The sequence below is a fragment of the Oryctolagus cuniculus genome, chromosome 4 (genome assembly GCF_964237555.1).
Source record: "Oryctolagus cuniculus chromosome 4, mOryCun1.1, whole genome shotgun sequence".
In the NCBI taxonomy this organism is placed as follows: Eukaryota; Metazoa; Chordata; class Mammalia; order Lagomorpha; family Leporidae; genus Oryctolagus; species Oryctolagus cuniculus.
Window position 1 is genome coordinate 79,658,488 of NC_091435.1, and position 23,170 is coordinate 79,681,657.

Sequence of the window (23,170 nt, forward strand, 5' to 3'; positions counted from 1 at the left end):
CAGGACTACATGTAAAGTTGCCTATGATTCAGCAACACTGAAACAACTGTAGGACAGAATGGTGAAGATCCAACTTGTAACATCAAGAGATCTAGGGGTTTGGAGAGGCCACCTGCCTCACAGCAACCAAGGTGGTGGCAGGCGGCTATTAAAACCCACACTCAGCACTCAGCCATGTTGAGTCTCATTCCAATGATTATCTAAATGGAGTAGACTCTACCCTGGGATCAGAGTCTGCTAAGGACCCTGGAACCAGCTGAGTTTACCTTAGAAAAGGAAAAAGGAAATACTTTAAGGAATGTAAGGATACCATGTGCAAGAGGCATAGCACATGGGTCAAGGGGGCTGGCACTGTGGCGTAGTGGGTAAAGCCGCCACCTGCAATGCCGGCATCCCTTATGGGCACAGGTTCGAGTCTAGCTGCTCCTCTTCTGATCCAGCTCTCTGCTATGGCCTAGAAAAGCAGTATAAAATGGCCCAAGTCCTTGGGCCCCTGCACCTGCATGGGAGACCTGGAAGAAGCTCCTGGCTCCTGGCTTCGAATCAGCACAGCTCTGGCCCTTGCAGCCAATTGGGGAGTGGACCAGTGCATGCATGGAAGACCTCTCTCTCCCTCTTTCTCTGCCTCTCCTTCTCTTTCAAATAAATAAATCTTTAAAAAAAAGATAATGGGTCAAACCATTAGTTTTAAAACTATTCCTTCAAAAATCGAGAATTGTATAACCAGTCAGGCGCCCTCAGCAGCTGCTGTGCTGCCAGGCCCTGGACATACCCACACTGAGCCTGCCTAGGGCCACTCTCCAAAGGACGAAAGGCTGAGGTGGATGGTGGCCAGGAAGGACTCCCAGCTGCTGGGCTGTGGACAGGTATGCACCTGTGTCCTCCACATAGAAAAGGCATGAAACGAGCTACCACTCACTTCCTTGAGTTAAAATTGCTATAATTGGGGGTGGGGGGAATGGGCACAGGCTTCAATAGTACTTCTTAAAAATAACTGTCTGGGGCAGGCACTGTGATTTACTGGGTTAAACCACTGCTAGGGACACCCGCGTTGCATACTGGAGTGCTGGTTTGGGTCCTGGCTCTTCTACTTCCAATCCAGCTCCCTGCTAATGCACCCTGGGAGGCAGCAAATGATGGCTCAGGTGCTGGGCCCCTGCCACCAACATGGGAGACCTGGATAGAGTTCAGGGATCCTGGCTCTGGGCCTCGCCCAGCCTGGCTGTTACAGGCAGTTGGGGAGTGAACCCACAGATGGAAGAATATGTCTGTCTGTCTTTCAAGTAAAATAAATAAAAATTAAATTTTTTCCTTATCAAAGAATGTAAGACAGTAGGCAACAGTGATGAAGACCTACTGATGGCTGAATGGGGACCATGGGGATATTTCTCTGGCTCTGTCGTCCCCTTGATGGTAAGTACTTTCAGGGCCCGCATGTCATCACTTAGCTTCTTCAGCCCCGACCCGGGTCTATATCCCACAGAGGCATGAAATTAGTGTTCCTAAAATGAGAGAATAACTATTTCCTTTTCAAAAGTAAGAATGGGGAATCTTTTAACAAGTGGGAGCCTCCTTTCATCAAGAGCCAGTGACTCAGAGAAACAGAACCGACTGAGCGCCATGCAGAGAAAAGCCAGTTTAGCTTAGGAAGGGGAATTTTGAGGAGCAAAGGACCAAGGAAGTAAAAAGTTCAACTCTGCTGCTTTTTGAGCTGAAAACTAAAAATATACAATTTTATTATTTATCAAGAAAAGAGGGAAAAGCTCCGTGGCCCAGCAGGGTAAGCCACCACTTGGGACACTGGCATCCTGTATGGGAGTGTCAGTTCAAGTCACATCCAACTTCCTGCTAATGTACTGGGGAAGGCAGCGGGTGACGGCTCAAGTACTTGGGTCCCTGCCACTCATGTGGGAGACCCAGGTAGGGTTCCTGGCCCCTGGCTTCAGCCTGGCCCAGCTCTGGCTGTTGCAGGTATTTGAAGAGTGAAACAGTAGGTGGAAAAATCTCTATCAATCTGCCTTTCAAATAAATAAGTGAATAAATAAATAAATCTTTTAAAAAAATTTTTTTTTTTTTTTTTTTTTTTTTTTTACAGGCAGAGTGGACAGTGAGAGAGAGAGACAGAGAGAGAAAGGTCTTCCTTTGCCGTTGGTTCACCCTCCAATGGCCGCCGCTGCAGCCGGCGCACCACGCTGATCCTGGCAGGAGCCAGGAGCCAGGTGCTTTTCCTGGTCTCCCATGGGGTGCAGGGCCCAAGCACCTGGGCCATCCTCCACTGCACTCCCTGGCCATAGCAGAGAGCTGGCCTGGAAGAGGGGCAACCGGGACAGAATCCGGCGCCCCGACCGGGACTAGAACCCGGTGTGCCGGCGCCGCAAGGTGGAGGATTAGCCTATTGAGCCACGGCGCCGGCTCTAAAAAAATTTTTAAATGTCCTCAAAGAGTTGCACACAAGTGTTCATAGTAGTATTATTCATAATAGTGGAAAAGTAAAAACAACCTAAATACTCATCTCCATCATGTGGCAACTGAGTAACACAATGCACCATATACTCACACAATGGAGCACTACTCAGTTATTCACTACTTCAGTATTCAGAAATAGTGACAGATGTGAAAACACACATGAACCTCAATGCAGACAACCACACATGATACTTCATTTATGTGAAACACCCAGTCCAGGCAACTAGGGTTGAAAGTAGACTGGTGGTATAGGGGCTGGGAGTGGGAATTAACTGAGGGTGGTGTGGAGATGGAGATGCCCTAAGACTAGATTATGGGATGGTTGCACCTATCTATAATTCACTATGAAGCACCACACAGTACACTTAGAGTAGGCGAATTAAAAATTATACCTCTATAAAGCTGTTTTTACAAAAGAGTAAGGAAATAAGCTTTAAATATATATCATTGCCTTTTAAGGGGAAAGGGGGGGAAGGGGGATAATGGGGTGTTACCAAGGCTTAGGAAGAAGGGGGAGACAAAAAGGCAGGTTTAGGATAGGGTGCCAACACTGCTGGAAAGCCAGGCTTCTGAGCTGCATCTTTACAACAATGGGCACGAGCAGCAGAGTGGGCGCGGGGCAGCCCTTCCCCCTGGGGAAGCCCTCCTGTGCCTGGCGCAGCTCACCGAGCACTGGCTATGCCACGCTGCCGACAGTGGGTTCCTACCCCTGCTCCAAAGCCAGGGAGGAGGCGGAGGGCTGTGGGCGGCTTGTGTCGTTTAGCCAAGGGAGTTTACATAGAAATTCAAGCTGGAGGAACAAATGAGAGCAAGAGAAAAACCTTTACACACAAATAGCATCATATGTTTGCCTTTAAAAGGCACAGGGAGTATCAGTACATGAAAAGCTGTCATTTTTATTACATTCAAAGAAAAACAGATGGTGGCACACAAGAAAGTCACTATTGTAGAAACCCGTTTTCCTTAGCCCACCATTGGAGCCCACTGCTCACCACTCTGGGTGTTTCAAAGAACCTCCCTGACCAAGCCTCACGGCCAGCACTCCTCCTCTTAAGCTCCCTTTCGCTTGTGAAGACAGGAGCCTGGTAAAATCCGGCAGTCAGTCTGTCCGGGTCTCCTTAGGCTGCCGTGACCAGGCGTTTCCTCACGGCACCTTCCGGAGCCTGAGGTTCGGGACCAGCATGGCGGCAGGCTGGGTGTCTGGCGAGGGCGCTTCTGCTGACTTGCACGTGTGTCCTCGCGTGCGGTCGGGGCTTGGGGCAGCGAGCTCTCTGGGCTCTCTCCTCACGAGGCCTTCAACACGTGCAGATGAGGTGAGGGGAGAGGGGCTGAGAGAGACACTTCAGTCTGCAGCAGCGCTCTGGCCCACTGGCACACTTGCTGTGAAGGGCTAGCCGGTGAATAATTTAGGCTTCGCACCACACGTGCCTTTGTCACACGTTTATCTTTGTTGTCATTTACAAACTATTACACATTGCAGGCTAGATGGCCCACGGTCAAAGCCTGTTCCAGATTCATCTGAGCTCTACCCCAGCTTTCCCTTCCTGGGCCCTCTGGACCACATGGATGCTACACTCTCCAGCTGTCCTGTGCCAGCTGCGCATGTGGAGTGGGAGGGTGTCAATGTGTCTGTTACCTATGGACAGAAGGACACCTTTGTAAGATCAGGAACAGGCAGGGCTGTGATGTTAAATCACCTTAAATCCCACTCCTCTCTTCGTGTGTTGGGGGGCAAAACAGACATAAAACGAAATGTGCCACTTGAACCATTTGGAAGTATATGATTCATTGACATTAAGGACATTCATTGTGCAGCCATTACCACTATTCATTTCCAGAATTAGTTTATCATCCCCCAAGTAAACTGTACACCTAGGGAACAAGTGCTCCCTGTTTCTCCCTCCTCCCCAGGCCTCAGCACCCACTATTTCCTTCCTGTCTCTGAGAATGTGCTTGTTTTCAGCGCCTCACACAAGTGGACTCACAGCTGTGTGCTTCTGTGTCTGTCCTGCTTCATTTCTAGGCACTATGCTTCCAAGGTTCATTCATCTTGTAGTATGGATCAGAAGTTCCTTCCTCTCTAAGCTCAATAATATTTCTTTTTGTATATGAGGGTATGTCAAAGAGTTCAAAGAAAAATGGAATTAAACGATGTTTATCTTGGAGTAAACAATTTTGAAATTCATGCATACAAGGAGTCTTCAAAATGTTCATGGAAATGTGTATTATGAATAAACCATGCATTCTGTAAATACACAAACTGAGCAAATAAGTCAATATATTAAGAAAAATGGACTTATCACTACTGGAGGAGGTATTTACAAACATGGAAGGGAGAATGGTAGAAAGAACACGGAGGTATTTATATATGAGGCTACAGTTAGAGGTCTTGATACGAATTCATGATCTCTCTACATTATATGCATACACATTCATACACATGACTATGTCGCTATATAAGCACTTTCAGATGTGTACCTGGGTAAGAATACATGTATATGAGATATACAGATATATGTATACACATAGATATACAGACATATATGGCATGCCCAACCCTTCTCTCCTGAAAGGCCTGGAAGCAATGCCAACTCAGTAGCAATGAGTCCTTAGCTACTCAGATCTGGGTTCCTAAATACCACCCTTGACTGAAAGAAATCAGGGCTTCTTGGCAAAATGGCTGATTCCAGAGCTGGGCAAGGTAAGTACAAGATGAGTCTGGAAATCCTTTTGTGGCCGGTGCCGCGGCTCAATAGGCTAATCCTCCACCTAGCGGTGCCGGCACACCAGGTTCTAGTCCCGGTCGGGGCGCCGGATTCTGTCCCGGTTGCCCCTCTTCCAGGCCTGCTCTCTGCTGTGGCCAGGGAGTGCAGTGGAGGATGGCCCTAGTGCTTGGGCCCTGCACCCCATGGGAGACCAGGAGGAAGCACCTGGCTCCTGCCTTCGGATCAGCGTGGTGTGCCGGCCATGGCGGCCATTGGAGGGTGAACCAACGGCAAAGGAAGACCTTTCTCTCTGTCTCTCTCTCTCACTGTCCACTCTGCCTGTCAAAAAAAAAAAAAAAAAAAAAAATCCTTTTGTGCCAGAACATAAGGAGATGCTCAATGCATGATGGAGGGACATCAAATGGACCAGGACAAAGGGCTCTTCACTGGCCAAATCACAGACAATTTTTGCATCAAATTAAATAACATTATAATTCATTGAACTTTATAGGAATTCATTAGTCCAAACTGTTACTGGTCATGAAGGGGAGGATGGTTGCCAAAGTGAGTTTCGTGGGTTCTTTTCCTCAGCTTAGTATAAAAATAAAAAAGCTGGGGCCGGCACTGTGGCGTAATGGGTAAAGCTGCTGCCTGCAATGACGGCATCCCATATGGGCGTTGGTTTGAGTCCCGGCTGCTCCACTTCTGATCCAGCTCTCTGCTATGCTGGGAAGGTAGTTGAAGATTGCCCAAGTGCTTGGGCCTCTGCAACTGTGTGGGAGACCTGGAGGAAGCTCCTGGCTCCTGGCTTCAAATTGACACAGCTCCAGCCATTGTGGCCATCTGGGGAGTAAACCTGCAGATGGAAGACCTCTCTCTCTGGTTCTACCTCTCTGTCTCTCTCTTTGTCTCTGCTTCTCTATAATTCTTTCAAATGAATAAATAAATAAGAAATTAAAATCTGGGAAACAATTTGCAAAGAGGCGGAAACTTTTATTAGACAGAAAAGAAACTTAATTGATTGGCAAGTGACAGAACAAGCGTCTGGTCCGAGAGGAGAGCAGGGGGAGTGCCCGAGCGGGACACTGGCTTTGAGGGAGTGTCTGGGTTTTTAAGGCATTACTGCTTCTTTCACTGGGGCATTCTGTGGGGGAGCCCGTTGGACCGGGTGTCACATACTGTATGTGGATTGGCCTGGGGCTCATGGAGATAGCAGGGGTCTCCTGAAGACAGCCTGTCTCCCCCTTAGGGGCTCAGCCCCCTCCTCTGCCAGCTCTGGGTGGAAGACTACAACTTGAAGGCATGATTTAAAGCCACAAGGATTGCACAAGACAGCCTGGATCTCCTGGAGCGAGTCTGACTCTCCCCAGGGGCTCGGCCCCCTCCTCTGCCAGCTCTGAGTGAGAGATTGCCCCCACCCTGGAGGTGCGATTTAAAGCCGCAAGGTCACACCTGCAGCACAAGAAGCTCTTAGTGGGGGCGATGCCAGTCGGTCTGCAAACAAGCTTTCCATCCAAAGCTGGCAGCAGGCTTGTGAAGCACACTCCACCTATGTCTGAGGGGACCCCGGCCCCCTGGCCCCCTGGCCGCAGTGGACGGCCTCAAAAACTGATGAAAATAAAATCGATAAAAGAAAGAATTCTTTACAGTAGAATGTCAAATAACAGGTGCAAAAGAATAAAAATAGATGATTATCATTGGGTTACCATCATAGAGCTGGCTGATACAGGCAGGAGCCCATCCCACAAAATGTCCATCAATAAAATGGAGGAAATGGTGAATTGGAAGTGAGAGACCTGGCAGACACCAACAGGAGCAGGCGATGGAGACCGCTGTCACCAGGGGTGGGGTGGGTAGCCATGAGAAGAGCATGGCCTCATGTTTGTGGAATTCCTGCCTACAATGCATGGACTGAACTAGTTCTGAGGGATACTGGATGGATCGAGGCTGGTCCCCTACAGAACTTTCTCTTTAGAACTGTGAAGGGCATGAGGGATGGGGCAAGACCGAAGGAGCCACCTGACACCGAGATGTAACACATATGTGGCTCCATCTCCCGCATCTCCTTGTGCTCGGCACCGGCCCACAGCCCAGGAGATGCCAGCGAAACACCTGCTCTCCCAGAAAGGGAAAGGGTCAGTGAGGCGGGAACAGTGCCTGTGGCTAGGCAGCAGGATTGTGGCCAGGCTGACCTCCTGCTCTGGAGAGTCGGGTGCAGGTGATCTGGGAGTGTCGGACACAGGGGTGACAGGGCACTGGTACGGCCTGCCCTCGACGCCAGAAAAGGTAAAAGGTCATCGGGGTGGGGGGTTACAAGCAGAGACGGCAGGTGATGCGACACAACCGTGAAACACGATGGCGGGGGAATCCGCGTGAAGGGAACGTAGGAGTCCTTTGTACCATTCTTGAGACTTTAAGTTTGAAATTATTTCAAAACAAGTTACTTTTTTATTTATTTATTTTTTTGACAGATAGAGATAGACAATGAAAGAGAGAGAGACAGAGAGAAAGGTCTTCCTTCTGTTGGTTCACTCCCCAAATGGCTGCTACAGCTGGAGCTATGCCGATCTGAAGCCAGCAGCCAGGTGCCTCCTCCTGGCCTCCCATACGAGTGCAAGTTACTTTTTAAAATCACCTAAGTACTAAGCAACCGCTCTAGGAGATACGATTAGAAGCAGGTATGGGCCAGCGCTGCGGCTCAATAGGCTAATCCTCCCCCTGTGGTGCCGATTCTGTCCCAGTTGCTCCTCTTCCAGGCCAGCTCTCTGCTGTGGCCTGGGAGTGCAGTGGAGGATGGCCCAAGTGCTTGGGCCCTGCACCCGCATGGGAGACCAGGAGAAGCACCTGGCTCCTGGCTTCGGATCAGCGCAGCGAGCCGGTTGCAGCGGCCATTGGGGGGTGAATCAACGGAAAAGGAAGACCTTTCTTTCTCACTGTCCGCTCTGCCTGTCAGGAAAAAAAGAAGCAGGTACGGCCATCATCTGGTTTCCAGACAAATGGGGCTGGATGTGAAGCCTCAGAATCTGCCGGGAGAGGCGGCCTACGTAACCAAAACACTCAGGAGCACCCATAGCAAAGCAGTCCAACCTGAGCTCTATCTGCACCCCATTATTCCCGTCCCTGACTGGAAATACCCCCAGGGCAGGTCCACAAACTTGCTCTGAGGAAAGGCCAGCTTAGTTAAAACGCAAAATCAAGTTCTTAATAAGCACTTTAGATTAGGATAATAACGATGATTAAGTTAATGGTAGTTCCCATTAGCAGGGCTAATTATTCCTTGCGTAAGATAAGAGTAATTATGCATACATTTTCACCAGCTACTGTGAAACTATTTTAATAAGTATAAAGAACATATTCATTTCTATGTGAAAATTCAATTATATTTCTGTTGTAAACCTCAGGATATAGAAAAAAATTCAAAACAGTTATACAGAAATTTGTCACTAAAATCCTTTTAAAAGATTAAGCCATATTATCGCTATTATATGCTAACATTTATTGAGCAGCAGGTGCTTTTCTAAGTGTATGTGTTAACTCTTAGAAACCCCTAGAACACCCCAGGAGGGTAACAAGTGGGTTCCTTAGGACCTGGAGCAAGCCAGAGCAGCCCCTCAGTTCGGGTAACTGAGCCTGACAAGCAGCCCTGACACCTGTCTCCCCTCCACTTTATCAGGCCCCTCTGTATGGTATTTGCTGCCTTCCTGGTTCCGCCTGACTTGCACTGGGCGGCTTGACGTCCCGTGTGGGCAGCAGTGACGTCTCACCTTTTCTCTCTCTTGCACCCTAGTGCTTGGCATACAAGATGCCAGGTATTTGCTGGAGGGGAAAGAATGAAGAAATCTCCGATGATAACCCATCTGCCCTCTGCGCCTGCGTGTTCTCCCACTTGATTGGAACAGCCTTGGGTGGGAAGTAGAGCACCCTAGTGAGAGAGAGAGGCCAGAGGCCATGGTGCTGGGGCCTGGTGGGCAAGGTCAGCCAAGGGCTTAGGCTGGAGAACATGACAATTGTGATGACAATCTTGGTCTTCTCTAACTTAAGGTTTTTCAAACAAAAATGTTAACTCATTTAGTTATCTATTTAAAAGGAGCTTTATTTTTGATAATAAAGATATTGAAAGGTAATAAGTATTGCTGCAGGGGCTGGCACTGTGGTGTAGTGGGTAAAGCTGCCACCTGTAATGCTGGCATCCCATATGGGTTCTGGTTCAGGTCCCGGTTGCTCCACTTCTTCTTCTTCTTCTTCTTTTTTTTTTTTTTTTTTTTTTTTTTTTTTTTTTTTTTTTTTTAACAGGCAGAGTGGACAGTGAGAGAGAGAGACAGAGAGAAAGGTCTTCCTTTGCCGTTGGTTCACCCTTCAGTGGCTGCCACAGCCGGCGCACTGGGGCCGGCGCACCGCACTGATCCGATGGCAGGAGCCAGGTGCTTGTCCTGGTCTCCCATGGGGTGCAGGGCCCAAGCACTTGGGCCATCCTCCACTGCACTCCCGGGCCACAGCAGAGAGCTGGCCTGGAAGAGGGGCAACCAGGACAGAATCCGGCGCCCTGACCGGGACTAGAACCCGGTGTGCAGGCGCCGCAAGGTGGAGGATTAGGCTAGTGAGCCGCGGCGCCGGCTTGCTCCACTTCTGATCCAACTCTCTACCATGGCCTGGGAAAGCAGCAGAAGACGGTCCAAGTCCCTGGGCCTCTGCACCCACATGGGAGACCCAGAAGAAGCTCCTGGCTCCTGGCTTGGATCGGCCCAGCTCTGGCCATTGTGACCATGTGGGGAGTGAACCAGCGGATGGAAGACCTCTCTCTCTCTCTCTCTCTCTCTCTGTGCCTCTGCCTCTCTGTAATTCTGCCTTTCAAATAAATAAATAAATAAATCTTTTAAAAAATATTGCTGCAGTGGATTAAAAAGAAGATATCTGGATTAATATTAGTCCTTTCACATGACAGTTGTGTGCATAAAGTATCTTGAATGATTTAGCATTCATTAAAAATACACGAAAGGATACATGGCAATCAAACCAGAAAATACTATTCCTTTTCTATGAAAAACGTGTTCTTTTATAAAAAAATTAATACTCATTCCCCTTAAAGGAGAGAAAACCATACAACTATCTACAGTTTTTTTTTTATACCTACAATGACAAAGAGAACTGGTTAAAAATTTACCATCCCAACCTAATAACTAAGGCCTGATTAATGTTTCAGCCTACCCAGACAACAACTCATCATGAAAGCAACTTTCTGGAACGTGCAATAAGAAAAATGTATAAGCATGCAGTCAACACACAACACATGACCAAGTCTGCATTTAAGACAAAGCCATACATGCAGATCTGACTGCCAAATTCTCAGTAGCTCAACTTTAATGCCTACATGTGGTCAGCCAATTTTCTGGAAAGCAAGTCCCCTAGCCCAGCAAGGCACTGTATCTGGCCTCTTTAACCAAGTGCTACTTGACAATCAAACAGACTTTCAGACTTGCTGGCTGTATATTCTGGGGCAAGTTACTCAGTTTCTCTGAGCCTTTGCTTCCTCAAAGGTAAATTGGAGACAGCAGCCTTTGCATAGAAAAGCATATTAAGTGCTTAGCAAATTGTCTGCAGTTTAATAAACAGCAGTAGTTATACTTACTCCTTGAAAGGAAAAATTTAATTCAACACATAGCAATTGAGTTCCCACAGCTATGCTAGTCACTGCTGCAACTCAACACAACCTAGTACGTGCCTCTTGGACTTAACTATCAAGAAAATATGATGTAGTGCTGGTTTGCTTTCTGTTGCAAAAGTATTATTTAATGCCATCTCTCCCTCTCCTTGATGGTTAATGTCTGTCTACCAATCCTGGAAAGTCTGAGGGTCTCATTGGCCTTCAGCAATATTCTTCTCATTCTCGCCTCCAAAGAGCATGTTAACTGAAAAGTCTTCATGCAACTACTGTCCTCAACCCAACCCATCAAAATTACACTGCATCAGAAGGGGTGGTATTTAGTCTCAATCTTGATCAGACACGAAGTTATTTCAAAAACTTTATGGAAAATGTAATTAAAAGGTAAGTTCATCTTGATGAGAAAATTCTGAAATTTATGCATACAAAGGTCTTCCAAAAGTCCATGTAAAATGCAAATTATGAAAAAAGTACATGAATTTCCATTTTATTTTTGGCACCAAAATGTTTATCTTTTAATCCACAAAGTTTTTGAAGTACCCTTGTATAGGTAGTCTGGTCTAAGTATCCTACGAAGTGATAAACCTTTAAGTACAGCAGTAGCCCAGAGACCAACATCCCCAGCAAAAGGTCCCTGTGAGCCTCGGGGGACATCGGGCAGACTCGCCCCCAGTCTGTGCCCATGTCTCCCAGTGTGGTGCCCACTGTGCCCACCCAACACGGCAGGGGGGAGTTATCATAGTCAGAAATGTAACTGAAATGTCAAAAGAACATGAAATGGACAAAATATGGTGTAATGTCATGGCTTTTTTTTTTTTTTCCCTGTGACAGTGTGTGATAACTGCAAAAACTTCAAGGGCTAGAAAATAAAAATAAAGACTGTAAACACCATCTCTTTGGCAGAAATATCAGAACCAATGGACAGAAATTGTGTTTTGGTTTGTATAGTGCTTTAAAAATAAATCAATCAGTTTTTGAAAGTGGAGTGAATTCTCAAAAATCTGGATTTCTGCTTTTGTTTAAAAAATTCAGACCGGGTAACATTGGATCTCACTGGCAATCTCCAGCTGGGTGCAGCCTGCCTGCTCTTGGGAGATGTTGTACACTCTCCACTCACCATGTTTTCTAGAACTTTCTTTTAAAACTCAGAGGTGGGATAGACATCTGCTGCTCACTGATAACCTGTGTCCCAGATGGTCAAGTATCACACAAATGTAATGCAACGTATTTGAAAGACTCTGACGTGTTAAAATTGATAAAGTACTATTAATTTCTTTTATTATTTTTTACACTTTCAGATCCAAACATAACTTTTCCTTGAGGCAACAACCTGAACGTGGGATTCCTTAAACCTTCAATCTGACCTAATAAGACAGCACCAATGCAGATGGCAAAAGAGATGCATAACTTGCAAGTCTTGGTTATTCTGGTAGTCAGCCAGAGCAAAATGAGGTCAGAGGCAGAAAAATGACCAAATTTGTCCTGTTAAAAACAAACACGGCAGCAATCTGAAGAAAACAAAAGCTAAAACTCTGTAATGTATCAAGACTAAGAATTAGTTTCTCTCTCTCTTCTAACACACAAAGCAGGCCCTCTGCATGCAGACACACATATCCCAAGTCAAGTCTTACAAAGTCCTGAAGTGCACCAGGGTTTGACTCCAGACTTGAAAGGGGTCCTCGCTCTGGAAAATGCAGATAACTTAGTGATACGCCTTGCATAGAAGCTTCCGACTAGAGGATTTCTTGATAGGAGTAAATAAAAAAAGGTTACTGAACCCTCTTCCCTGAAGAAACAGAAATACACTTTCATCTTTCATAGGAACAGGGAGGTGGGAATGATGTCTTCAGGTTCTCAGTGAGGAGAGGGTGTTGTGATGCGATGGGTTAAGCTGCCTCCTGGGACGCCCACATCCCTTATCAGAGTGCAGGTCTGAGTCCCAGCTATTCCACTCTGATCCAGCTTCCTGCTAATGCATCCCAGCAGGAGCAGATGATGGCTCAAGTGCTTGGGCCTCTGCCACCCATGTGGGATACTGGGAAGGAGTTCAGGGCTCCTGGCTTCACCCTGTCTCAGCCCCATTTGTTGAGGGCATTTGGGGAGTGAATCAGCGGATGGAGGATTTCCTTTCTCTGTTGCTCTGCCTTTCAAATAAACAAATATTTTTAAAAAATCAATAAACATTAAAAATTCTCAATGAGACCAGTTGCCCAATTGCATTCACTGTGCAGGACACCTGCCAGGAGTTGAATGTACTAGTATTTGTCTCAAGTTTATAAATTTTTAATCAATAAATTTACTTCAAAAAAGCTACAGGATATAAAGGACTGTTCTGGCAAAGAAGCAGGTAATAAAAGCTCCTCCTCCCACATATTAAAGGTTTCTAAATGAATATTAACCAATGCTTCAAAAAATGCCACTCATTGTACTGTAGAGCACATGTTTAAAAGCTATTGATAGAAATCAATTTTCAACTTTCCTTGGCGATGCAGGTGTGTTTCAGCCATGGTCACGATGCACGCTGATCACACCTGTACAGCACGAAATGAGACTCTTCAGCTCACTGGCACCCCCATGACATCTCTGAGTCACTTAGGAGAGGAAAGGCATGGGAAAGGTCTTCTCAGGGCGAACCTGGGACCTGGGACCATGAGGCCATGCTGCCCGCCTCTGAAAGGGGAGGCCAGCCTGCAGCCCTGCCGTCAGCCACCGCCTCTGCAGTGGATGAGGGAAACACCACAACCATCTCCCACACCTGCAATCAGCTTCTGCAGCAACTCACATTTATGTTTTCAAACATTCCCTTCACTAAAGAGCACAGCGTACCAAGTACACTTACTATGTTCTTTGAATGTTTCTCTGGGGAAAAAACCACAATCATTCATACATACAATCTGAAATGCATAGGAAACCCTAAGTGACTGAAATCAAGAGGGAAAAATGGCAAATAATGACACACTCCATGGCCAGAGGTACTCTGTCCAAGGTGGGAGCGTGCAGTCCAGGTGGCTACCTAGGTTACCCTGAAATGCAGCTCTGCAGCCCCCCCCCCCCCCGCCCCGGCCGCCCTCAGCCCTCAGCAGCGCTCACTACAGAAGGTTTCCAGCTTCGCAGGTGCTCTTCCACTGGGCAGTGCTGGGTGCAGGAATAACCAAAAGGAACTCCCAGGCAAAGTGTCAGTAACCACCTTTCATCACTACACAGTCCTCAAAAGTTACACTTTTGGCTTGAAATAAATATTCTAAGTACGCAACTTAATTCATTTCCTTTGGAAACCAGGGTGAAAGCTGGTTTGAATGTCAGAACTTACTCACTGGTGACTCTCCCCTTTCAATACAACGTGACGCACAGCCCAGGCCACAGAGCTTGCTTCCCTAACTTGTTCCCCAATCCCCGCAGTAACATGTTACTATAGTTGAAACCACGCAGGCTCCGGCCCGCAAATCTTGGGGGCTTATTTGAAAAACCAACATTTTAAGTCCAAGACAACTTTTCTTCCTTTCCTTTCTCTTTCCTTCCTTCTCTCCCTCCCTCCCCTTCCTACCAGCCTCTCTCTCTCTCTCTTCATTCCTTTTCCACATGTTGCCAAATGTCCAATGCCAAGCATGTCTGTTAATCTCAGGACTGCAGATAACCAGATTTTGCTCTAAACAGGCTGCAATACATCTATTAAGATACTACCACAGTAAAGACACAATCTGCTGCTTGAAAAGGATGCATGCCATCAATAAGCTTACTTTGTCAGAAACTGCATTATCAGAAACAGGTGGAAAGGCCAGATTGTGGTGCAGTGGATTAAGCTCCCATACTGGAGCACGGATTTGAGTCCCAACTACTCCACTTCTGATCCAACACCCTGCTAATGCACCTGGGAAAGCAGCGGAAGATGGCCCAAGTGCTTGGGCCCCTGCCACCCATGTGGGAGACCCAGGTGGAGCTTCTGGCTCTTCAGCTTCAGCTCTTGGCTTCTTGTCCAGTCCTAGCCATCGCAGCCATTTGGGGAATGAGCCAGCAAGTAGAAGATCCCTCTCTGTGTCTCTTCTTTATCACTACACCTCACAAATAAATAAATCTTTAAAAAAAAAAAAAAAGGATCCATGGAGGAAACTCCACTGATGCCTTCCAAATATCGATTAAATGGGAAAGGGGTTAATATAATATTTTAAAAGACTAAAATGCAAAGACACCAAAAACCCTAAAATCTCTGAGTCCTAGGGCATAGGGAAAGGAAGAGGCTGATCAGAGCCCATGTCAGCAGGACAGCATGGAGGGCAAGCTGGGGCAGGCCCAGTTCCTGGTCCTGGAGGAACCTAGTGACAGGAGACACTTTGCTCCGGTGCTGGGAGTTGATCCCTGGCCTTTCCTCTCCTGAGCGAGATTTTCCCAAATAGATATCCGTGCAGCCTTCTGGGGAGCCTGCCTGGTGCAACTGCCTCTCTCAGGCTGAACTGACCACTGGGAAGAGTATACACCAGCTTGTAGCCTTTGGGGTAAGCAGAAGTAAAGACCCCGAGAAGCTTCGAGTGTTGGGGTGTTGGTGGGGGCACAGTGCCCTGGGGAGGAGGGTGCAGCCCAGAGCAGAAAGAGGTCCACATTAAGGACGACCCGATTTGCTGAGCTCGGAGCCTGCTCCACTGTGGAGTGACAAAGAGGGGTTCTGCTGTGTGCGAAGCAGCGGCAGTGCGGGTTTGCAGGCTTTGAGGAGGTTTGTTGGTACACCTGACTTTTCACTATCAACAGCCAGGGAGTTCCAGTGTTTTCCAAGAGCTAAACAGGAACTAAGACACGGAGGAAAAGATGCAACAGGGGGTGGCAGGGAAGCTCTGTGGAACCTCAAGGGTCTCAGATTTTTCCGTATTTTGAAATTCCCTAATATTGTGAAATCTCTTTACATAGTACCAGAAGATGACGGAAAGGACTGGTAGAAAACCACTGAGAAATGGACATTCTCATTTGGCAAAGTCACCTGTGCTAAGTCCAGGTCATGGCAACTGGAGCCCCCAGCTAGGAGCCGAGGCCCGCTGTGGGGGTCTGGAAGCACCGGCGGCAGGAATGGCAGTCCCTGCTGCTGCACTGGGCTGGGAGCTGTCGAAGGCCTGACAGGCCCCGAGTCCCAGCCAAACAAGAGCCTCGTCTATCTCGAGGAGTGGTGCTAATTCTGAATGCCAAGGTGATGCAAATCCACCTCCAGACAGATTTAAAATAGCAAGGAAGGCAAGAGATGGAGCAGGGCGGGGGATTTCTGACATTCAGCTTCCAAAGGGGCCCTGTGAACTGGGAGGGACTATCTCTGTGGAAAGGGCACGGGCACCAGAGGCCAGAGCAGGACTCGAACTGACAGCGCCCTGCCCGACATGGCATCCCTTACCGGAGTGGCGCTGGTGGTGTGTGCTGGAAAGACCATGACATGACCATGAGGGTCAGTGAGAGGCACGTGTAGCCACAGGAAACATGCAGACAGGAGAAGTGGCCTTGGGCGGTGGCAGTGGACGCTGTGGGCATGTTGTGCCCTGGCCCAAGCACCCCAGACAAGCAGGCAGCACGGCACTGGCCAGATGGCATTACAGTGGGAGTTTCTCTAGTGCTTTGGTTTCCACATGAAGGCAAAAGAAGAGGCAACGGGGCAGGAAGGAGTACTGGTGCACATGTGCCGGAAGCGGCATCCCGAGTCGGGGCCTGTCCCAGCTGCTCCACGAAAGCCGCAGCCAGGACTTGGGTCGCTTGGCACCGTGGCTCGTTCCAAGGCCCCTCTCGGCGAAGCTCCCTGATGCTCTCCTATGTCACAGGCAGTGCAGATTCAAGTGCTACCATTTCACAGATGAGAACAACAAGGCCCAGCGAGTTCAAGTGGTTTGTCCCAAGTCCCAGGGGAAGTGTCTAAGCCGGAACTCAACAATCTGTCCCACAAGTGATGCGTGCTGAGGCTCCATGTCCGAGAACATGGCGTCCACAGAGTCCCGATTCCCTTGAAGACACCAGAACCGCCTGGGGTGGATGAGACTTCTTGAGAATCCCCAGGAAGAGCGAGGCCTGCACTGTGTTTCCTCAGGCAGAGGTCATCTCTTCAGCCCTTTCAGTGGCTCTGGCAGGCGACAGGAGGCAAGTGCCCGTCACAGCCGTCTCAGAAACCCCAGCCGATTCCACAAATCAAATCTGGAGTTCTCAATGTGGCGATCCACCAGCTTTCTCTGCCTCCCAGGTGGCTCCTCAACTATCTGCTCACCTGGCCATCAGCAAAGACACTGGGTTTTGGAAAAGACACGAGCAGCTGGACTGTAGGTGTGCCCAGCAGCTTAAGGAGCCCCTAAGGCTTTCGATCTTCAAGAACGAAAGGACTGCTCTTGGACTTGGGATCCGGTGAGGCGTCAAGTAAATGAAGCAGAAGTGTGAGCTATAATCCAAAAGAAAAGGCCACGCCAAAAACCACAGCACAACGTACAGGTATCTTTTGTGTTTCTCACACCTCAGAGTTCATGGCGTTATCTGAATAATGCAGATTCCCTGACCCCACTCCCAGGTATTTGGTATCAAGTGTGGACTGGGACCTGGAGTGTGTGTTTTTAATAGGCTTCTTGGATAATTCTGGACCACAGAGTCCATTAATCCCAATCTGAAGAAGACTTGGAATTGTCAAGAAGAAAGTCAATTAACTGGAGAGGATTTACCACAGCCACGTGAGCCACCAAAAAAAGAGAAGCAAAGGGATGCAGATCAGCCCCGGGCACCAACAACCAGCGCGCACGTCTGCAGTGTGAATGCCGGAGCGGGGGAAGCGCAAGGTGTGACGGAGGCGTGCAACAGGAAACTGACTCTGGTTGGAGCAAGGGATTTCCACGCCACAGGGGAGTGAGAAAGTCAGCACAACGAAAACAAGGCTGTGTCCAGGGAATGTTCTGAATGCGAGAAGATGGCTCGTGCGCAGTGGGAAGCCCCTGGATTCAGAAGTCTACTTGCAAGCCTGCCCTTTGTGGATGGCTGAGTCACTCTGCCTCTCCAGGCTTCCACATGCTAAACAGGGGCCACAACCTCCCCCGAGGAATGCTGTCAAGGGCAAGTGCCCCTAATACAACCTAATAAAGTCCTCTGTAAATGGTAACACATGAAACAAACCCAGGATGAGTCTAAGAAACTGAAGCTGACTAACACAGGCAAACACTTATTGCAAGACCTTTTGTAAGCATCTTGCTGAAAAGTTGGCAAGGATGGCAGACAAGCGCAGGAGCGTGCCAGGAAGAGGTGGAAACAGCTGACTGGGAACACTAGGAGAAGCCACAGAACATTCCTGAAGAATGTGGAAAAACATCCCTTTCTCCAATGGTGGTAAAGGGTGAGGAGGAGGGGAGACAAGGCTCAGTACGTGGATATGGTTTTACTTTATGCCAATCATCCCTTCTCACAGAGGGCTCCTCATGGCACTGAGCCAGGCAGCTCCATGGAGGACTGGGGACTTCTGCTCCGTGAACTTGGTGCTCTGACACCAGGGCTCAGCAGAGGATTTGTGGTGGCTTCTGCAAAGAGGCCAGCCAGGAGGACAAGAGAACAGGGGTTCTGTGTCCAGGAATCTGGAACTGCCCCTGGCAATTATTGGACAAGGAGGAGTGTGTACCCTGTGAGGGGCCATGGTGAGGGACGCAGCCGGCATTTCCTACAGCAGTCCCTCGTGAGCTCTGTTCCACAAGGAGACAAAAGTGCACAGACACGCGGGGACACACGCTGGGAGAGGCAGACCTGGCAGTGGCAGTGGCCAGCCTGGCTGAGGGTGAGGAAATTGTCAACAGGTACACAGTAACTGTACACAGGTCGGCTACAGCGCTGACTCCCTCCTGCACCCACCCCACCCAACCTCTCACCTCACTGCTTGTTTTGTCATTTTTGTTTGCTTATAGATAAGACAATTTCTTTAAAAAAAAAAAAAAGAAAGGGAAAAGTGGCATGGGAATTTGGCCAAGTTGCTTGGGGAAGCTGCATCCCAAATTCAAGTGCCTGGGTTCAGTGCCCACCTCTGGCTCCTGACTCTAGCTTCCTGCTGGCACAGACTGAGGAAGCAGTGATGGCTCAAAATGACTGGGTCCCTGTCACCTATGTGGGGGACCAGGACTGAGTGCCTGCTCCTGGTCTAGGCCTGGTGTTGCGGGCATCTGGGGAGTGAACCAGCAGATGGAAGCTCTCTCTCTCTCAAATAAATTTAAATAAATAAATGAATGGGAAAAGGTATTAGGTTAATAAAAAGCTTGTGAGTATATAGAAAATTCTTTCTTTAATATTGTGTGGGGCCTGTGCTGTGGCGTAGTAGGTAAAGCCACCACCTGCAGTGTCAGCATCCCATATGGGCATAGTTTGATTCCCGGCTGCTCCACTTCCAATCCAGCTCTCTGCTGTGGACTGGGAAAGCAGTGGAAGATGGGCCCCTGCTCCCACATGGGAGACCCAGAAGAAACACCTAGCTCCTGGCTTCAGATTAGTAGTTCCAGCCATTGAGGCCATCAGGGGAGTAAACCAGTAAATAGAAGACCTCTCTCTCTCTCTCTCTCTCTCTCTGTGCCTCTGCCTCTCTGTAACTCTGCCTTTCAAACAAATAAATAAATCTTTAAACCACCCCCTCAAAAAATATTGTGCTTACCAAAGTGCACACTAGCTAACAGGTAGATCCTTACGTATCCTAAAACAATACCATCTGATCACTCTTTAGTTCCACAATGTACATGGTAACATTATGTGACTAGCACTTCATGGGGTAGAGAATTAAGATGATAAATGAGGATGTGTGTCTTACAGGGTTCCTTACAAGGAAATACATCTCAATGTGGAAACAATAGGGTCTAGTCTACAGGGCATACAGGCCATACCTTAGCTACAGAAAACTATGGGAAATAAGCACAGAAAATGTAAGCGGAGAGCATAGCGCCGAAGTCCAAACACAAATATAATGTGACCAAGACGAAGGCCCCTTCTCGTGTCCTTCAGAGAGGACTATGGTGCAGAAAGAAATCGGGAATTACAAGTACAGCAGCACGACAGGAACAGGAGCACTGCTTAGGGAGACAGCCGGGGCCCACAGCCACATCTTGCTGAGCTGAGGTCCATCTGCGTACGCATGGGTCACCTGGTTCTCACCACTGAGGGAGGCAGAGCTCAATAGGAGGATGATAAAGCAGCGAAGATGCTTCAGGAAATGGCGTGCAAAGTCTGGTGTAATGCTCTACGGACCACGCTGAACTGAGGCTAACACAAAACCCTAAGGCAGGAAAAGTTGCATCCGGCCATGCTGAGGGGCCGAGGAACAGGGGCCAGGGGCCAGGGGCCAGCAGCCAGCAGCCAGCAGCCGGCCTCTGGCATGCCACAGCAACAGGCTTTTCAGAGACTGTGGGCAGTGCCGGGGAAGGAACAGAGTGAACGAGGAGTTCTGATCAGTGAAAAGGGGAACAAGGAGAAAAGAACATGGATCTGCACAGGAACAGGGTACGGGGAACACGGGAGGTGACGGATGCTAGGATGTACTGCATGAGTTCTTCGGAAAATGATATACTAATGTTAGCAGAGACTGGGTCACTCTGGTCACAAGAAATAATTTCAAATCTGCAAATGTAATGAGTATATAATGTAAATTACTATAAAGCTAACTTGCGATGCTTTACATGAAATGGCAAATGATCTTTAAAAAGTCTGGTGGAGGGAGTGGGCATTCACCCCAGCAGTTAGGATATCAGCTGGAATTTGGGTGTTGACCGGTCTGCGCCTGACTCCAGCTTCCTGTTAATGCAGACCTGGGAGGCAGTGGTCACAGCTCAAGTGACTGTCTTGACCCTTAGGCCAGATGCCTGCCCTTGTGGGCATTTCTGACTTAGTGGTCTATCCCTGTGGCAGACAAACTGATAAGCAGATGAGTGGCCACTGATGCAGCAGCGAGAAGAGAAGCTGAGGTCCTGAATATCCTATCAGCTGGACCATTACACCCGGACAATCAATACCTGGATACATTGGCAAAGTGACTGAACACTCCACAGTGCACAGTGCTTTGGCTCCATGTACCTAACATTTAATCACTAAAAGTGCATAATGATTTATTTAAGGATCTGAATGAGTTACCACTAGGAAAAAATTTCAGGTCCCTTAAGATCACTGTGAGATACAATTATGAGCTGCTGCTTACAATGAAAAGGAAATGGCATATACACAAAAGGAAGGGAGGAAGCAGCAACTTGTGGAGGGGACTTGGAAATGAATGAAGACATGATGTGGTATCATAAATAAAGCTACTGCCCACCTCAATAGACACCAGTGAGCACAAAGGGCCGCATGCTATTTTCAAAATCATTTGCCTGGTTTTCTCAAACTTTTTAGAAAAGAAACATGATCTCACACACACACACACACACACACACACACAGTAGGCATATTCTTCCCACCTGGGCAGCTTAGGTATCTTCAGGGGGTGAGACAGATGAAGCAACAAAGCCCCCAGTGCATGCACAGCAATACTAGCTTATTAACCACCGTTGATTTCACTCTGGCTAAACACCCATCAGCTGTGTGCATTCTGCTGTATGTATAGCACAGGCCAACAAAAAAGTTAAAAGAAAATCTCATTTGTTGAAATGCAAATGAAATGAAATTGTCAAAAACAAAACAAAACAAAAATCCTAAAAAACAAAATGTTTCGACAGGGTTTTCAGAATAGAGAACATGGGAATAATGTGACTGGATGAGCACTTTCATGAGCTTGCAAGAATCCAGGCACGCAGGTGATTGGCTGCTGGGACGGAAACACTGACAAGTCCTTGCCGGCGCCCTCCCACAAGATGCCACTGGCAAGAAGAACTGACCCCGAGGGAGCCGAAAACCACCACCTGCTCCACGAGATGGAAGCTTAGCTCTGGGTCCCCACCTGGGGTGATGCCGGTGCACTCCCAGTTCTTGCAGTGAGTATCCCTGGGCCTGTCCAGGTTCCGAGCCTGCTAGGCCCCAACAGGGTATCTGCCAGTCAGAACCGCCAGACATGGCACATTTGGCAAATCCATTAGCTCTTGTGGGCTGTGTAGAAGTAAGCTTGTTTTTTTCCTGTTCCCATAAAGAATGGACATCACCCAGGTGCAGATGCCCAGGAGTCAGTGCACTGGATACAAATAAGACAACAGAAGCAGGGAACTGAGCTGCAGACCACGCCCACACCAACCCTCCACCTCCTCGGGCTGAGGGCCACAGTGCTCCACAGCCCACCAGTCTTCTCCCTCACAGCACTGCTTAGCCGGGGTAAGCTTCCCACTCCTGACCCGACTTCCACAGCGAAATGCAGACTTCATTTCTGCCGCATCAGTGTGAGCTGGAGTCCCACGTGCAGTGGTCACAGGTACGTGAAAAGGCAAGCTGCCGAGCGTGTGGGAGTGCTGACAGGCTACAGGAGCGCTTACCTCTTTGACGCTGTGTGTTACCGCCCATATGAGAAAAACTCTTGACATCACCTGGAAAGAGGTCAGGACAACAGAAGATGGGACAATTCCTGAAAGAAATTTTAAGATGTGTAAATAAACATGCTTTATTAAGTTTCAACCTAAAACAAGTATTGTCAAGCGTTCAAGGGTAAATGTTTACAGCCAAAACCATCTTGAGCAACTGAAGCTTACCTATATTGCTAATGCACATGTTTTTAATGTAGTCAATAGCAACAACTTCTTTCCTTCCCCTCTCAAAACAGTAATATATTTTGGCACAACAAAACTGTGGAATTTTGTTCTCTTTCTTAAGCCTGTCAAGACCACTAAGAACAATATTTTTGTACTTATCATATAGAAAAACACTGCCTAACAAAATTAGACCCTGAAAGTTCATTTTATTATGTGGGTTTCAAAGTAGGCAACAACTGGGGCTGGCGCTTGGTGCGGTGGGGTAAGCCACCATCTGTGATGCTGGCGCCCCATAGCAGAGCACTGGTTCGAGTCCTGGCTGCTCTTTTTCTCATTCAGTTTCCTGTGCCTGGGAAAGTGGCATAAGATGGCTCAGGTACTTGAGTCCCTGTTGCGCGTGCGAGAAACTGGCTGCAGCCCGGCCCAACCCTGGCTGGGGTCATTTGGGGAGTGAACCAGCAGATGAAGATGTCTCTCTGTCTTTGCCTTTCAAATTAGTAAATAAGTAAATCACATCTTCAAAGTACATAAGAACAGATAGGAAATCAGTCCTATTTGTATCTAATGAATGTTGAAAGCTCCCTGATAGAAGCCCTAATATATTATTACCTCTAATGATTAGTGGGGTGTTTTTTATTATCTACTTAAATATTTTTGCCAAACAGCATAGCAAGATAAAAATTTATTATATTTTATTTTTTAAGATTTATTTTATCTAT

At 47.9% G+C, this 23,170-nt stretch overlaps 1 protein-coding gene across 1 annotated transcript in view; it reads right to left on the reverse strand.

The window, feature by feature from the left end:
* Window positions 1-23,170, reverse strand: part of HACD2 (3-hydroxyacyl-CoA dehydratase 2) — a 98,927-nt gene that overhangs the window by 13,732 nt on the left and 62,025 nt on the right. The window contains exon 4 of the mRNA XM_002716611.5: window positions 22,239-22,327. Within this exon, the coding sequence (XP_002716657.1) occupies window positions 22,239-22,327 (89 nt within the window). The remainder of the gene's footprint in view (window positions 1-22,238; window positions 22,328-23,170) is intronic.